At 31.5% G+C, this 19,263-nt stretch overlaps 2 protein-coding genes across 2 annotated transcripts in view; both read left to right on the top strand.

The window, feature by feature from the left end:
• The window catches only part of LOC140447323 (carboxylic ester hydrolase-like), a 28,062-nt gene extending 20,544 nt beyond the window's left edge, over positions 1 to 7,518 (top strand). Inside the window, exons 9-11 of the mRNA XM_072539921.1 lie at positions 2,044 to 2,161; positions 6,912 to 7,026; positions 7,226 to 7,518. Coding sequence (XP_072396022.1) covers positions 2,044 to 2,161; positions 6,912 to 7,026; positions 7,226 to 7,406 — 414 coding nt within the window. The 3' untranslated portion in view covers positions 7,407 to 7,518. The remainder of the gene's footprint in view (positions 1 to 2,043; positions 2,162 to 6,911; positions 7,027 to 7,225) is intronic.
• A 10,322-nt stretch (positions 7,519 to 17,840) lies between these two features.
• LOC140448743 (uncharacterized) overlaps positions 17,841 to 19,263 on the top strand; it is a 107,341-nt gene continuing 105,918 nt past the window's right edge. Inside the window, exon 1 of the mRNA XM_072541854.1 lies at positions 17,841 to 17,990. Within this exon, the coding sequence (XP_072397955.1) occupies positions 17,937 to 17,990 (54 nt within the window). The 5' untranslated portion in view covers positions 17,841 to 17,936. The remainder of the gene's footprint in view (positions 17,991 to 19,263) is intronic.

Consider the following 19,263-nt stretch of genomic DNA (forward strand, 5'->3'; position numbering starts at 1 on the left):
AACATATCCAGATATTATGAAATTTATTAAGGTGCAGAAACAAGATAAGCTGGACACATTACTAGGATGTCAAATTATGAGTACAAGAAAACCCAATTTTAAAACCCAAAGGTCAAAAGAAGTAGAGGACGTGTAGAAGATGGATTAATGATGTGGAAGATGACTTTAAGATGCTAATGGTCAAAAGATGGAGAGAAGTTGCTAGGAATCTTGTTTGCTCTGCAAGCAGCGCAAGATTCACAATGGATTTTCGAGTCAATTATGATGATAATGATGGTAGAAGACTTATGCACCTCTATTTGCTTGAACACGCTTACCTACTTAAATATGCCAAAGTAAAAATTCTTGACTATGAAGAAAATCGCAAAGACTGGAAAGAATATGTCACTGGTCTTTTCTAAGATGATAGTCGAGAAAACTTGTTACACACTGTTGTAGCAACGAGATAGATACAGAACCCAATATATTGGAAGCAGAAGTCAAACAAGAGTAAAACAAGCAAAAAATATTATTAACTATGACAATTTGGACTTATTAGTCTGATAATTGAGGCACTTTTTGAACTGAACAGAACTGCTCAGAAATTAGAGGAGCACTATTATGTAAACATGTTCTTCTCCAAAAAGTTGTAAATTTCGCAATAACATTTCGTTGACTACGAAAAAGCATTTGGTCGAGTTTAACATGACTTACTTTTTAAATGCATGCAAACTAAAACGTTTAAGGACATAATTAAGAATACTAAAATATCTATATTATAACCAAGTAGAATCTGTTTAAACTGAAGACGGTTGTATCAAGAAATTGCTTATACTAAGTGGAGTACGACAAGTCTGTGCAGACCAAAAGGAATAAAAAATAGTGAAGAAACAATTAATAATAATTTCAGTTTTGCTGATGATACAGCCATTCTTACAGAAAATGTAAAAGAGCACTGATAAACCTGTTAAATGAAGCAAGCAAGAAGTAGGAAAAGTTTCAAAATTAATAATGGAAAACAAAGTAGATGATAGTTGGCAAAATAAACATAGCTCAAATGCTATGGATTTATTTGGATATATGGAGATAAAGTAGTAGAACGTGCCATTTTAAATATCTAGCTAACTGGTTAAACACAAATATAGACTTTGATGAGGGGACAATAACATGGATTGAAAAACCCACGAGGAAATTAAATTTCCTGTAGTCAGCTGTATACCATAACTCACCAAATATTCAACTCATCAGTGCTGTTAATAGGTCTTCTTCTTGATGTGCCTATCCGTTACGAATGTTAACGATCATCATGGCAATCTTTATCTTATCTGCAGCAGCGCGGAACAGATGTTGTATTGAACCAGATTCTGAGGTTCTTTAACCAAGATGTTCTTCTTCTTCCTGGACCTCGTTTTCCAAATATTTTTCCTTGCAGGATGGCTTGAACGAGAGCATATCTAAATTCATTTCGCATAATATGTCCGAAGAATTGTAACTTTCGAGATTTGATGGTGGTCAGTACCTCTCGGTTCTTATTCATTCTTCTAAGGACCTCCTCATTTGTGACTCGGTCAGTCCACTGGATCTTAAGTATTCTCCGATATAGCCACATCTCAAATGCTTCCAGTTTTCTGCACACATCTTCGTTCAAGGTCCACGATCAACACCATAAAAAAGGACAGAGAAGACGTAGCATCGTTAATAGGTAAACATGCGTAAAGGATTAAAAATTAAATCACTTAAAGCATTTATGATATGGAAACTAGTTCTGTGTAATAGTAATCTGTCATTAAATATTTGTAAAATGGGTTTGAGATGTAATGTTTGGTCGAATACGGTCAATAATGTTTGGATTGATCGTATTCTAATGGACAGCTAAGAATTTCTGATTCCCAAGTGACGTAGATGCGCAGCTCGGAAGGAATTTAAGAATCGTAGTTGAAAAATCATTAATTCTGTGTATCATCATAAATGAACTAGAATAACTTAAATAATATTTTAACTTTAAGGTTTTTTTAATTTAAATGTACACCAAAGATTTTATCCAAATAATTTATTTATTTTTAGTTTACTAGTGACGAAGTTTTTATACGATCAACACTACGGGAAGCTGAAAGTGCCTCTCGATACGTACCTGTGTATTTGTCTGTATTATCATGGTTACCAGATAACAGTACCGATCTAGGTAAGTAAAAAAAAATTCAATCAACTATCTGTTTTTAGTTGGTTTCTTTAATTAGTTTAGACAGAGATATATTTGGTCTTCATCGTTCTCTTTCAACCAATAGTGAACCACTTCCAGACATATGTAGGTTGTAATGATAAGATTACCAAAGAGAATTGATGTACTATTATAAAAATAATACCTCAATCAACCATGGGGGCTTATCGTCTATGCCTTGCTTAGCTCAGTATCTCAAGTATGAGTTCGTCTTGTCTTAAACTAGGGATTGAACCTGAACTCTTAGCTGATAGCAAATAAGACAAATTTTAACTAAACATTTTTATTAAAAAGAATAAAAAACAAACAGTAATCCACCCTGCCAAAGCTTAACAATAATTATTGATACCTATGACTTCAATGGGCTGCTTGTGTGTTGTAGATGTAAGGTCCTACAATGGTCAATAAATTTCCATATTTTGTTAAGAATTTAGGTTAGGCCCTCCAATGGTTAAGAAATATTGATGATTTGATTAATCCAGGCAATGAACTCGAACGTGGTCAATAAATTTTCAAACTGGTCAATAAAATTGGAATGTTGTTAATAAACCCAATTTCCCCAATAAACTCAAGAGAATTTTGTAGACCATAAAATGAGGCTTATAATAATGTTTACCCTCTTTTATAAATTTCAAAAAGAGGCAAAAAATTATATTCCCACTACGTTATAAAGTTGACTGACAGCAACTAAGTGGGAGATTAAAATAAAATTCTACGGGACAGAAAGAGAAAGAAAAGAAAGACAGAGGGAGAAAGAGAAAAACACAGGCCGCCAACTACTTTTTAAATAAAAAATAGTAAAAAGAGAAATGAAGTTAAAGTAATTAATAAATTAATAAAGAAATTAAAATAAAATTATTATTTAAATATAAATTAATAGAGATGTGACGTTTATAATGTTACAAGGTCTTATTCCACTGATCTCTGCTTTAAATGTCCATTACTTTCTTGCAGTGGAGGACTGTCCTCATTTCTCTGACCTATCGTAGCTGGTCAAATGATGTTGCCAACAGTATTTTGTAGTTTTCTATCCAGTTTTCTCAATTCTTGGGAGATATCACACTTAACTTCTTCAATATTCTCAATATCCTCGCCTCCAAGTAGATAGAACAGTTTTTAGTAACGAAGGGACATTTTAGCGTGCCAATTCTCAAGTTATCATCCGGTAACTTCCTGTAGATTACGGTACCCCGGATATGTATGTTTCAGTGCAACCATCAATCGTTCGATATAGCGTTTAATCAAAGGATCAGTTGAGCGAATTATGGCGAACTTTGGCGAATTATGATGACTTTAAAACTTTGGCAGACGTACTGCTTCTGGTAGATTATAATGTCGCTGATAACAAACAACTTTTTGTCGAGTTAAAACGGTTATCGTCGCTTCAATCTGGCCCAGGTATTTGATATCGGCCACAAGAATCTTTCTACACCCTATAAAATAAGCAGATTTCGAGAGAACCAACGTTTTAAGCCTAATTGGCACGGTTAAGACTCTATAACACTTTGCGGTGTTTAGACTTTTTTCTGTATTCAAGAAAATCCCCAATGTCCTGCAGTATTGACGGCATGCTTCTAAATTCACAATCTTCTTCTTATTGCGTCGTGTCCTTTTAAAGGTTGGCGATCCAAATAACAATTGTAGCTTTAGAAACTGCAGCATTAAATATTTTTGTGGATAAGCGGTCAAACCATCTCCTCAGGTCTTTCAGCCACGATTTCTGGCGTCTTCCAACTGATCTTTTGCCCTGTACTTTTCCTTCCAGTATAACTTGAAGTAATTCATATCTTTCGCCTCTCAGCACATGACTTAAGTATTGCATTTTTCTCTCTTTGATTATACTGATTAATTCTTTTTGTTTACTTATGCGCCGAAGTACCTCACCATTGGTAACTTTTTGTATTCATGGAATTCTTAGCATCCGTCTGTATATATACATTTTAAAGGCATCTATTCTTTATTATGTTTCAGAGTCCATTGTACAACTTTCACAGCCATACAGCAAAACAGAGAAAACGTAACAGCTGATCATTCGGATTCTGATTTTGTAAAAAATGTTTTCATGTTCATGAGTGTTTTCCTCGCTTGTTCGATTCTTGATAGGATTTCTTTTTTTTTTGATTACACTGGCTCTTGATATTTGCTCCCAAATATTTTATGAAAGTTACCTGTCTATTATTTGTCCAAAGTCTCATAATCAACGATTACGAAATCTTCGGCGAAGGCTAAGGCAAAAACCTTGATGTCCTCTACGATGATATTACTTCTTTGCTTAAGTATATCCGTTCGTCAATCACCAAATTAATAACAAAGTGGCTTAAGGGATCTCTCTGACCAACAGTCACATAAAACTAAATAAAAAATGTTTGAGAAATCCTTACAATCTTGTTGAGACCTTATTGTTCTCAATATAAGGGATCAGATGTAGTAGATCAAATATTGTGCAGTTCTCCAAGATTCCATGAAACCTTGTTGATCCAGATTGAAAAAAATAGCGTTCTTTAGCCCGTAGAAGCAAGCCTTATGAAACAATATTTGCAATGCGGGCGATACACTGACGGTACTCCATATTTATTTCTTATTCACACCTTTCCTATAGTTTATATATCCGAAGGGCGTTCCTTAGTAGGTTTTGGTACGCATCATGTTGGGAATAAAAAATTTTATGAACCAATCTGCTCTACGTGGTACACTGACGAGCTCAAACTTATAGTCTTATAACTACCACAGGCAAGTCTTGACCGTACTACATCTACAATTTCCCAAGATTTGACAGATCTTTGGAGCATTGCTTAGGCAACAATTTCTCTTTTATAGCATGCATCCCATGTAGATATGCTGGTGTTACACTTCCATAATAAAGAACGCACTAGTAGTAGTAGTCTCCTTTTTCTTCTTATTTTTATGTAAACATGACTCTGTTTTTCAATGTGCCTCCAGTAAGTTGTTGTTCCATGCCGTTGTCTACTGATCGTCTCCCATTGGGGAACCGTCTCTTGCCGTCTTTGCTACTCTATTTGTTGTTATTCGGCTTATAGGATCGTTACATTCTACTCTTCTATTTCTTACTCCTCAGTCTTTAATGTTCTCCACCTCACATCTACATCGTATATCTGTACTCATTGCTCTGTCCCACAGTTTTTTACTATTAATTTTTTAAAGTTTTTAATTTTCGCTGTTTCTAACATCCTTTTTGTCCTCTCTGTGTTAGGTCGTGTTTTTGATGCGAAGTTTTATTTCTCCATATTTCTCCATGTTTCATTCAAGAACCCTGCGGCTCTGTTTGCTCTATTCACTTAATCTTCCATTTCTGTTTCGAGCTTCTCGTAGCTAGATAATGCGATCCTTAGATATCTAGACTCCATCACTTGTTTTATTATCTGGCCTTCCAGCTCCAATTTACATCTTAGTAAATTTGCTGTTATAAACACGAATTTTGTCTTTTTTGAGGAAATTAACATGTTAAATTTTCTGCTGGTGATATGAAATTGGTGCAGTATACGTTGTAAATCATCTTCACTTTGAGGGAGTAGTATTGCGTCGTCTGTATAGCAAATTATTTTAAGAGTTGTTTTTCTCCAATTTGGTATAAATGGTTATATAATTTGGTTAAACGATAGAGGACTCAAGGAACCTACCTGTCTTATCCCATTGCCAGCTTCAGTAGGGTCAGTTAGTTCTTTTCTACTTTTACTTTTATTGTATTGTTTTGGTAGATATTTTCGATCGTTTTGATTATTCCTAAAGGTATCTCTCTTGCGTACAATATTTTGATAGCGGCCTTTAATTTGACGCGGTCAAATGCCTTCTTAAGGTCCACGAAACATAGATATTCAGGTTTGTTGTATTCTAATGATTTCTCTTGTACTTGCCTCATTATAAATAAAGCGTCGGTGCATGATCTTCACGACCTAAAATATGGTAGCCGTAGCACAGATTTGCTATGCGGATTTCTGGTGACATATCTAAAGGTGGATTCTGTTATACTTGAATCACACCTATCATATATCAAATAATAATATTAAAAAAATATTGAGCAATAATAATATAAAAAAAATACATAAAAAATATTGAAAACATTGAAAAAATAAATAAATAAAAAAAATATAAGAAAAATTAAAAAAAAACTGCTTGCGGAACTGGATAATACTGAAAAAAAAAGAACCACTGGATACGAGACTGGATACTATTAGAAAATTGTATACAAAATTGAATAAAATTGTATAAAAAATATATGATTTTTGTAACTTCACCAATTGTATAATGTAGAATTTTTTGCCGTATGTTTCGAAGTCAATATCCCAACCACACACATACACACCTATCATATGATTCTTTATACCTAGAGGACGTTTTCTATTAGCTATTGGGGCATTCCGTGTCTATGATGAAAACTCATCCAGAATATTACTGACAAGCTGTCTCAGATTGGTAATGTCACCAATCTACTGCTAAATATGTTTGTAAAGTTTTTACTTAATTTTCTTTCAATATTATTTTTGTATTTTAGTTAAATTTACAGTTCTCTTATTTTAAATGCAATTCACGTAAACTATTTCATTTTTGCTGTTATGTCTATATTCTTTTGGTTACTTTATTTTTTTTTCAGTTATCAGAAAATTAACCTATTTTTATTAGTCGTTCGTCTTTTATTCGCCAAGCAAAAATTTTTAATGCATTATTTTTAATTTTATAATGTTACTGTTTTTTTTAGGAGTGCCACATACTGCAGATTTATGGTATCTATGGGATAGACAAAATACCAATATAAATAATGAGGCTTTGCGAAAACCTTTGTTGAAATGGTGGACTAATTTTATTAAGTACCAGTAAGTATCACACTAAAAAAAGATATAAAAACAGGTATACTAATGATAATTACAAAAAGTTGGAAATGTATGTATACATTAGTTTTTATGTTTTTTTACCAAATATTGTTGTCATATTATCTTGTTTTATTTGCAATTTGTCTTTTTTTTCTATTTCTATTTTATCTTGATTGTACTTTAATGATTTGCTATATTTCAGAAACCCTACACCAGCTGCTGATGAAGAACTTCAAAATGTGATTTGGCCCAAAGTTCATCCTGGTGCGGTTAAGTATTTGGATATAAATTCGAAGTTCTTAGTGAAGGAAAATCCACGAAATTACTACAGTATTAAACAGCTATTGGACAGTTATATAAATCCACCTTATATTACGTATTAAATACAGTTTTTGTAATTTTGGTTTGACTAACAGTTCACATAGATGTACACATTTATACCTGTATTTTTTATTATAAATTTTTAGACAAAATAAACCAGTCACTTTATTAAAGCAAAATAATATCATTTCGAAACCTTTCTCTCATTTACAAAAAAATATTTTCTCATAACTTTCACAAGGAAGAACCGAAAGGTAGTTATTGAGATGGACAAAGTATGTCAAAGACAAACGATCTAACATAAAAGCGAGACTTGAAATTGAACAGAATTGTTATAAGGATGTTTAAATTTTTATTTTAGAATCGTTTATAAACTTGATTAGAATATTATATATAGATTTGTCAAAATAAGATAACAGATTGCTGATGTTAACTAGTAGGCTAATATTGAGATCAATTAAACCTAAATATAGGCTTCAAGTCTGTTCCCTATGATTAGGAAACTCCTAGACATAGCTCCTAGACAAATTTTTATTGATTTAAATTGTATTCTGTCAAGAGTTAATAGATTTGTTTTGCATGATAAATCGTAAAGAATACAAATGTAATCCAGAATGGATCGTATGTAGGATCTATAAAACATTAAAGAGATATTTTGATCTGCCATCCCATCTTTTTTTAGAAACGAAACGCAGAAGGTTAATTCCACGCTCGCACTTCTGTTTTACGTACTTTATATGGCTGAACCACAAGAGTTTTTTATATAGGATCATGCCTAGATACTAATACTCTTCTGCTAAGGTAAAATGATAATCACCTATCTGGCATTTGCCTGTGACTTTTTGTCTACGTCTAGTGAAACATACAACCGAAGATTTTTCTTGTGATATACTAAAACCCATTTGTTTCACCCACTTATATATGTTACTAAAGCTAAGTTTTAGATTCAACATACAATCTTCATAGGATTTATGGCTGGTATATAAACATATATCGTCTGCATATTGAATTATTTTGCAGTTTCATCCATCAAACCATGCAGATCTGCAGTATAAACATTAAATAATAAAGGACTTAGAATTGAGCCTTGAGGGAGACCGTTATATAATATTCTTGGACCGTGTAATACATTTCTATGGTCCCGTAAGTATATTTTTCTATTCACATACAAATTTATTATATTTACAGATAATCTTTTATCAATACCACACCCCACTATTTTTGAATATAATATATCCAAATCAACCACGTCATATGCACCCTTTAAATCTAGAAACAAACATAGCATAAATTCGTTTTTTGAGAAACAGAGTTGAATATCCGTAACTATTGTAAACATTGTAAACAACAAATCCGTAAACATTTTATAAATGTATGAGAGCATCAATGGTACCTCGATCTCTACGAAATTCATACTGTGAGTAGGAAAAAACTGAACTACTTTCAATAAAATGTTCTAATCTAAATTTTATAAGCCTTTCAAAGAATTTTGCACACATGATAATAAAGAAATGGGTCTATAACATGATGGAAGTTCTGGGTTTAAGTTAAATTTGAGTAAAGGGCATATGATGATATTTTTTAAAGTATAGCAATATTCTTGTTTCAACCGCCAACTATTAAATATTTATAAGAGAACATCTTTGGCATTTAACGGCAATTTGTCCAATATCTTATAAGTAAAACCGTCTAAACCGGGGGCTGTATTTCTGCTTTTATTTTTAGTGCAAAATCTAGTTCTGAAGAAGTAAAAGGTTTTAACATGGAATCTATACTAGTATTAAAACGAAAAAATCCTTTAATCCTACCAACATTACCAGAGGCAGATGAAGGTGCAAGTTGGTCTAACATCTGTTCAATGAGATTTTCAAAAAGTTGAGGTTTTTTGTTGTACTGATAGTTATTGGAAATTGATCTGACGGTTGACCATATTTTTGAGAGAGGTGTGCTTTTGTTTAGACTATTTAAAAAACTTATCCAACTACTTTTTTTCTTTGTTTTAAATAATCGTCTGGTTTGGGCTGCTATATTTTTCAATATGCTTTCAATACGCTTTCAATGCTTCTGATCGTTTTTTTATTATGAATGTACATTCCTCATCCCACCAATAAGGCCTTGGCATTGAAGGAGTAAAAGGTTTTTTTATGGGCATAATTTTGGAAGCAGCTAGAGAGATAGTCTTCTCATCGTTAGAAAGATTATTAGATGATAAAAATGTGGATAATTGTTTTTCTAAATATGTCTGAAATAGCTTCCAGTCAGCGCGGCAATCGTTCCATTTTGTTGATGGATTATGATGTCGATTATTACGGATTTAACTAAAACTAAAAAGTAAACATTCTGAGCTCGTACTTAAAAAAGTTACCAGCCAACTGAGTTAGAAGACCTGGAAGTGGTATCAAATCAAACTGTCATGAAGTCAAAAGATAGATATATAATTGTCTTAATTAAAACCACGAAATAAGAAGGCAAAAAAGATTTATACGACTACATAATGGATTTAGTGGAGTACCACAAAATAAAGTATGCTAAGAAGTTGCAAGTGTTATAATAACTAACTAATGGAAAACAAAATTGAAAATATTGAATTCCACAAATTTTTTATAATTTCTTTCGAGTACTTTGAAGCGGTTTTTGTAATTCAGGCCAGAGTAATTCAGCCCCATGCTTGTGAACTGAGATGAAATAACCTGCCACATTTTTTTCAGACTTTTCATCTCTAATGTTCCCACCGACTCTCTGTATTTTTTATACAGATCGATGAGAATTTTTGTGGCGTTATCAGACCATTGTACATTAGTGTATTCACGATCACGATCATCTCTGGTCCATCCTGCAGTACTTGCAGTAGTATAATCATGATCACCAGCATTTGGTGTGGGTAGTAAAACTATAATTTCTTCTGTGAAATTATCTACAAATAGAAATAATAAATGCTTTGATTTGAGACTTCGCTAATGTCTTACCACTATCCATTTTAAAAATTGTTATTTTTTTGCAAATATGATAATCTAGATAAATCCTTATAGTGTTATGGGTTTAACTAGCAAGTTAACAATTTATTTAAAGCTAACGATTTGACAATATCATATGTCACCTATTAAATGCCAATTTTAATTGACTAAAATGCGTTCCAGCAAGTGCCAAAACATGAACCAATTCTAAATTAACTCATGCATGAATTGACATGCGCACTCAATAGTTCAGTATCGGTTCAGAATTAGTTCTGAAAATGTCTGCTGGAACAAACCTTTATTTATACACATATATACACACATATATAGAAACCTCATGCATACACATATTGAATTTTGGTTTCGTCAATAGAAATCTTCGGATTTTTACTTATGAGATGTGTTATCATAAGCTGTCGCTATAGCGTCCAAATTGAAGACATTTTATTGTTTGAACTTACTGTCACCTACGGACCAGAATAGCTAACAGATTTTGAAGAAGTTGATGAAAATCTAGCTACAACACCTGAACTTTTTGACGAGAACATCCTACAATTCTATAGTTCGTGTAGAAGAATCTACAGTTCGTGTAGAAGAAAACAGTGACCCGGAAGTGAAAGCAGAGCCAGAACCAGCTCCGACCCCTCAGCAGGCATTAGATGCGGCAAAAGTACTGCATCGATTCTTCATCCACCAGGAAGACGATATGAGTGCTTTTGAGTGATTTATGCTGAGACTTTTTTGGTAATGTAGGCTTAATAAATTTTACAGTAGCATATTGTTTTGTTATTGTACAGTACACATGTTTTAATTGTACAGTCATTTTTTTTATACTGTATTGCTTATACTATTCTTTAATAAATCTTAGTTGTGTACAATACAGTGTTAATTCATTTATATTCGTTTTGATAAATTTTTTAAATTAAAATAGGTTATTTTGTACAGTATTATTAATATTACAGTACCGAATTTTCTCTCTCTCTGTATAGCGATCTCTCCTTATAATCAAAATTCCCGGTCCCTTGCATATCGTTATAGAGAAAGAGGACTGTATTTAAATACGCTATGTAAATAATTATATTTAAAAAGTCTAAAATAAAGCTTTTTTTTTAAATCCTTGAATCAAAAAAAAAAAGTGAAATATTTTGTAGAGACGAATTTTTTGAGGAATCAAAACAAGTAATTTTTTTTATAACTTCAACGTTTTAATCAATAGTTAAACAATGTCAAACCGATACTTTCATGAAACAATTATTCTTATTTCGTTTCACCTAAACTTTGATTTGAAAAAGTTTTCAATTTGAATCCTAATACAATACAATTTGTTTATTTTAACTGGGCTAATATGACGAACAGAGTAGTTCCGCCGTTATTTAAACTTAGGATTATCTCCAGAAACTGATCCGTTTCGGGTTATCGGCAATAAAGTACAAGGTAAAATCGATAATACATAAATATGTCAATACCTTCAAGGTGACCTTTGTTTAAAATAACTGTTTTTTATAAGCGTTTTATCGATTATCTTGAGATTCACCAAATCAACTTATGAACACGAATTTTTGAATATAATAGAATACACTGGATTATGCAAAAGATAACAAGTAATGTATTTATCAACAATAATTAATCATATTAATATTATTATTACATTAATTATAATAATATTAATTTTTAATATTCTTAAAAACAACAACGTTTAAACTGTAATAAAATTATTAATTTGTATTAAATGTTGTAAAGAGGTTTAAAAGTTAAGAATGCGTTATTGCAGTTTTCACATATAGTATTTTTCATATAAAAATGCGTGCACGTCATTCAAGATTTACGACGTCAGAACCCCACAGCGTTGCCAAAACATGGGAATAGTTAGTAAGTGAGTAATTTTTAAAATGTCAACTATTTGTCAAACTATTATATTAACAGTAAACTAGCGGACCAACTCGACATTTAAGAGGGGCGGAGTCTAACGATCCATCGTTTCCGTCGCCTGGTATTCGCTCCGTGCGTGACCATGGTAGGGGTACTTTGAAACGATGCCAGCGTGCGTAGCGGCGAAATATGACAAAATTGGAATCATGGAATCTTTTTACGCATAAATTTTATCAAAAATGTGTGCAAATACATTTTGCTTATTTAATTGTGCTAATAATAGCAAAAATAGTAAGTGTAGTTTTTATAGGTTCCCAAAGATTACATATAAATTAGAGAAAAGAAAAAGATTGATCCGTGCTATTAATATGAAAAAGTAAATATCACATAACCTTAATTTTATGCAATTGAAATAGGAAAAATTTAAATAATTTACCTTAAATGATATTTTATAAGGCTTCAAGCTAACTGCAGAGTGCCTGATGACTTTAGCTTTTATATCATACCTTTTACTATTACTGTTTTTAATTATATGCTCTTTCACGTGAAAAACTTAATTTGCCAGTACTAGATTTTTCCCTTTCTTTTCCGTTTGGGGTTAAAAAGGTATATTATGATGAATTTTGAGAAACCCAGTTTTTAATACTACATTTATTTTGTACATAAACTGAAAAAATATAATTAAAAAGTTAATTATTAATAATTGTCAATTTCGCCTGTATTTCACAATGTCAAACATATGTCATATGTTTAACCTGAAAATTGGTAGGTCCAAAACAGTCAGATGAAGGCGGTAGGTGTCGCGTCAGTCACGCACGGAGCGGATAAATGTTCCAAAAATCCTAAAAATAAACTGTATTGACGCCAATTTTTTTAAATTGAAAATCGATACAGTAGTTTTTTAGGATTTTCAGGAAGATTTACATTAGGAAACGGAATCAATATGATTGTTAAACCCCGCCCCTCTTAAATAAAAAACGGAAGTAAAACCGGAAGTAACTTTTTTTTGCATATTTTAGATTGTAAAATGCCGCGTTTAAGAAAAAGAAGTCGGTTTGAGAACTCTAACTAACTAACTAACTAAATTTATATTTAAATATTATTTAAATTTAAAAAATACAGAAAACAGTATGATGCTCCGCGCTAGTCTACACTACCGCCTACTGTTCCACTTTTTTGAGAATACGCCACAATTTTACTTTATAATAAGTTTATTTTTTATTTATTTATTTAAAATAAACCTAATTTAAAGTAAAATTGTGGCTTATTCCCAACAAAATTAATAATATATTTCTAACTTATAAATTAAAAACAAAGTAATGCTTACTTCATTATTTAATTCTTCAAGTATTAAACTCAAAACGTAGTCTAAATCTCTACATATCAATCACCACACCTCACACACGCTGCACTTGTTGGAAACAGAATACTTTCTAACTAAACATAAAAAAAAATACCAACTCATCAAATAGTGTAAAACAGACCCCATAAATTAAAATCGGAGACAGAAGGATCCCGAATTTTGAGTGGTCATTATCGTTATTCCTTAAGTGAAAAGACTTGTTGGTGCATTAAAGCATTCGAGAATTGACGCGTTGTTGCATTGTGTATATTATTGAATTCCTATTCTTTACTATAGGAAAAATTCATTTTATGGCCGCCATTTTTAAACCGGTTCGAATTTATAAATTTTAAACCTTAGGGGGAATCTACTCAACAATCTGTTTAATTATTCGAAAAAATTATTCTCCTATCTATCACCGTTTAGGAGGAGTATTGCGCACAAGAAAAGGGCTTAGCCTTTTAGTATATAAGATACACTTAGTTTTAAGATTACTGCAATACACTAAAATACATAAAAAATATATTAATACAAAATTATATATTTTAAATTTGAAACTTACCACTTTTAGAGCATTAATAATAAAAACGTCCCGCCATTATTTCTTGTTCAAAATAATCTATGTTATATGAAAGCTTATTAGCTTTCTACAGACTATTTAGTTGTTTTGGCATAGCACAATCACAATACACAACAATAATTAGTTTTTAAAGCTATTAATCTAAATTTAATATGTATTTATAAATACAATTTATTAATATATAATATATTATGATCACATTGTGTAAAAAATCAAAACATAAACAAAATTCTTACTCTAAAAAAGCGGCAACACTTTAAATAATTTTACCACACGCTAAACTGTCAAAAAATTTGAAGTATTCCCATATTAGTTGCGTACAATTGTCTAATATATTTAATTAAAATTATTATTTTGTGGGATATTAGACTTAAAGAGTTATTTCATAAAATTTATATTAGTAATAATAACAAATGTTTTTGGTTATTTAATCAATATAATTCTAAAATTCCCAATATAATGATGATTATATTTTTCTGAATATTATACCATATTGACGCCTATGAAAGATCGAGCAGTTCCGTATGAGTTTCGTATTATTAGCTGTGTTAGGAAAATTTGAACTCTAAGGTTGACGTTCTGGAAATTTTAAATATAAGTGACGTCACTTTATATAAATTGTGACGTGCACGCATTTTTATATGAAAATACTATATATTGCATATTTCACAGATAGCGACAGAAAGGAAAGATATAAAGAGAGAGATAGATTTGACAGGTACAAAAACATAGTCCGTTCCTAAGCTCTGACCAATGGGCGGGGATGTTAAAAACCTTCTTAAAAACATTTCTAATTTGTGTGTATTTGTTGCATAAGAAGTTGGAAATATTGATTTTTTAATTGTTTCAAGAATAAACAAGGACTTTTGGTTATGAACATTCATTCTGTGCGATTGGTATTGTTGTTTGTGAATTTGTGAGGTAAAAATATCAAGGAATAAAGATATTTACTATGAATGTTCATATTTTAGGGTTACGTTATGATTTGATTAAAACTTTAATTATTTTTTACTCTATTTTAAGGTATTTTGTTGTTTTTCTCAGGGCTATTTTAAAAAATCATTAACGAAGCTATTTACGAAGTTAAAAAATATTTAAATTAACATCCACAAGGAATCTACGTTCCTGTAACTTCCACTTAAAAAGAGTGGTTCTTTTTAATTAAGTGGTTACATATTTTCTAGGACAATGATGATGGAATGATGGATTCCGAAAACGTTTTGTCTAACATAGCCCGTTTGGGTTTTTAAATATATACCTTTTACAAAGGATTTTAATTTTAATAAATTATTTAAATTAATGTTTTAATCTTTTATATAATCTACTTAATAGTAGTTTTGTTGTCGTTTCTTAAAAATTCAGTAATACTGGATACCTCCAAAATAAACTCAAAAACTATTACAACATTTAAAAAACATTTTTTTAAACAATAAAACACTGAAAACTTTGTTTTCAAAAACTTCCACAAAATTTATTATAAACTCTTATCACGACAGCTGTTTCGGCTGATTGCCTATCTCAAGTGATCTATATTTGGCATGCATTGACACTTTATAGTCTTTAATGAGTAACGAGTAACGAGTATAGAAGACCTACAACATCTTATCGAAAGCTTAAGTATGAATAGTGCTGAGATGGGAATTACTATAAACGCTAAAAAAACGAAGTACATGCTAATTACAAAAAGACCACAAAATATACATCACCTACTGACAATCATTGGTAACGTGATAGAACAAGTAGAAAAATATCATTACTTGGGAACTTTAATCAATGAAACCAATGATCATACTGCAGAAATAAACAGGCGAATAGAGATTGCCAGATCAGCATTTATACGAATGAAGCCACTCCTAACGTGCAAAAATCTAAATTTGGAGATCAGACTAGGTACCATTCGCTGGTATATATTTTCAATATTATTATATGGAGCTGAGACTTGGACATTAAAAAAATGCAATTTAAAAAGAATCGAGGCTTTCGAACTCTATTTATACCGCAGAGTATTACAAATATCATGGACTGATAGAATTACAAATAAAGAAGTACTGGAGAGGGTTGGTAAAGAAACAGAACTAATCACCACTATACAAACCAGAAAACTGGAATACCTAGGCCACGTGATGAGGATATCAAAATATGAAATGTTGAGACTCATGATACAGGGAAAGATTCAAGGAAGAAGATCTGTTGGCCGAATGCAGAACTCATGGTTGAAGAATCTACGTGATTGGTATCAATGCAGATCGATTGATTTGTTTAGAGCAGCAAGTTCAAAAATAAAAATATCCATTATGATTGCCAACCTCCGTAGGAAGACGGCACTCTAAGAAGAAGTATTTAATGAAATAGGTTGAGGGGGGGAGAACTGTTTGTTTCAAGTTCATCATCACGTAGCGCTACAACCTTGGGTCGTTCTTGGCTGACTGTATTCTGGGACGTCCGAGTGGTTTTTTGCCTGTGGGAATCTCTCCCCATACCAGTTTTACCAGTCTATCGTTATGCAGTCTGTGCACGTGGCCTGCCCATCTTAGTCGCTGTAATTTAATTTCTTGGACAATATCGGCTTCATTGTAGAGTGCTTTTAATTCGATATTGGTTCTGATCTTATACTGGTTTGCGGTGATGTCATGGTGAGGTCCGAAAATTTTTCTAAGTATTTTTCGTTCAAAGCGTCTGAGCTTTTCTTCGTTTGCTTTGGTCATGGTCCACGTTTCGCATCCGTATGTTATTACAGGTCTGACGATGGATTTATAGATTTTGATCTTTGGACTTCTTGTAAGATTTTTTGATTTTATGAGCTTATCCAGTGCGAATAGACAGCGGTTTGCAGATTGGATTCTGTCTTTTATTTCTTCAGTAACATCGTTGTCAGCTGTGATTACGGACCCCAGATACTTAAAACGTTATACTCTTTCAAAATTGAAGGTGTTGATCGTCACATTTTGTCCTATTCTGTCTCTTCGTGTCGTTCTATTTATACACATATATTTCGTCTTCTCTTCATTAATCTTCAGCCCTACTTCACTTGTTGCTTCTTCCACCTTGTTGAAGATGTCTTTCGTGGACAGGATGGAGTCTCCAACGAAAGTTTGTTTGTTTGTTTGTTTGTTTCAAGTTGGTCATTCAGAATTATATTTGTGTTTTTTAATTTGTTAATTTCCATAGATTCTAACAAAGATAGCTTAAGACCTTTATTTTGAATGTGAAGAATTTTAAATTTGTCATTAAAAGAATGATTATGATCTAGAAGGTAAAGTGCGTATGTAGACTAAAAATCTTCCTGACAATTGTAAGTTTAAAATTCGAGACATTTATATAAAATGCATGAAAAGAAAGAATATGTTCCTGTCACAATAGTGCACTATTTTAAACATGTAAATTATGTTGTTCTGAAGCTATTTTTTTGTGATATTGTAAAGTATTTAAATTGGAATAAGCCAAAATTTAAGGTTAAAGTAAGTTTATTGACTGAAGTTTGTATTTTGAGAACGATTTCCGAAGTGGAAATTGAAACATAAATAAACTCACTTTAACCTTTAATTGTGGCTTATTCCCATTTAAATAATAATAATGTAAATTAAAAAATAAATTCAATGTTCACTTCCGATACTGTTCATTTTGACGAATACTGTATTTTGCTTTTGCATCGACGCTGTTTGCAATTTTCCCACGGTCTAGCCTCATGGATAAAAAATTGAGCAGTCAAATATTTATTTATAGATATGTTCTCCTAAGTGTGCTATTGATTGTTTTTTAAAGGATTTTGGTTATCTTATGATTACGTAGTAATTAAAATTGTGTATAAAATAAACTCACATTGGATAAATTAGCTAAATTATTAATCATGCAGATAAGATTGGTACTATTTTGTTCGCTACTTTATTTTGTGAATATAGGGGTAAGTTTTAATTGTGACAGTTCAGATTTACTTTGCCTAGTTCTTGAAAGGTCTTAATATATCTATAACGCCTTTTTATAATTATAACATATTAAAAATAACAACATGTACAGGTCATATCGGTACCACCGAATTATTTGACATGAGTTTTGAAAGACAAAAAAGGGAGAGAACACAAAAACTGGTAATTTTTCAAAACAGGGGTTTAAAGTTTGTGTGCCAATAATTTTGTCTTAATTGTTTTACTACAGGGATTAAAAAAAATTGGTGTATTTGGGGGAGCGTTAGGTAGCCTTTAATGAATTGTAACACAAACTTTTTTAAATTTAACCATTATTTTGAGTTGTGCCACTATTGCACATCAAAATTTTGTCTTTTAAGACTAACTAAGGCAAAGACAAAACTGGTATTATTTTTGTTATTACCATCAACTGAAATAAAGCTTTAATAAATAGTACTACAAGTAACTTGAAGTAGAAAATGTATTTGTTAGCAACGAAATAAAAAAAGTATATATTGATAATAATAGAAAAAGTTATGATTAACAATGCTTTAAATGTCGGTAGAAATCAGCTGAATTGGTGGAACACTCTTGTCTTCACAAAAGCTAGTAAGGTCTTTTGCTTCTTTTTAGTCATTGCCAGGTTGCCAGTGTAATCATTTTATAGTCCTATAATATCCATGCTTTCTAAACCTTTTCTTCTTTTTTTCTTGGTGGTATCAACTGATCTGTACACCTTTTTTTGTACTGAGCTTTTTTTTACATGAATTTCACAAATATCGTTGAAATGAAAAGTATTTCCTTGGTCGAAAGGTTAGAATTTAACTTTTTCAGGTCAAAAAAATCATTATGACATTATTATTTCTTTCTATTAAAAAGTGGCAGCTGTCACCATCATTTTGAGTATGGTCGACAACTAAATAGCGAAGAGTTATATAATTAATTTTGAAATTAGTTACAGCGTACTGATACATTGAAATTACGTACTGGTTCTTTCCTTAGCCACCACAATTGTCTGAATAAAATATGAATTTCAAAGCGTCAGAATCGGTTTTTTTACTGCCTTTTCCTTCGTGCCAAACATAGCTGTGCACATTTCCGAGTCCCTTTTTCTGAAGTTTACATAAAGAGAAATGATATGTTGAGAGCTTGGATTTATAATAAAAAGCCAAAACGTCTACTTTGGATGTCGATAGAGCAGCTTGTAGAACAAAACAAGCAACTTTTGTAAGTTAGTAAGAAAACTTTGTCAAGTGTTTTTAACTCCTGGCT

The sequence above is a fragment of the Diabrotica undecimpunctata genome, chromosome 8, assembly GCF_040954645.1.
Source record: "Diabrotica undecimpunctata isolate CICGRU chromosome 8, icDiaUnde3, whole genome shotgun sequence".
Lineage (NCBI taxonomy): Eukaryota > Metazoa > Arthropoda > Insecta > Coleoptera > Chrysomelidae > Diabrotica > Diabrotica undecimpunctata.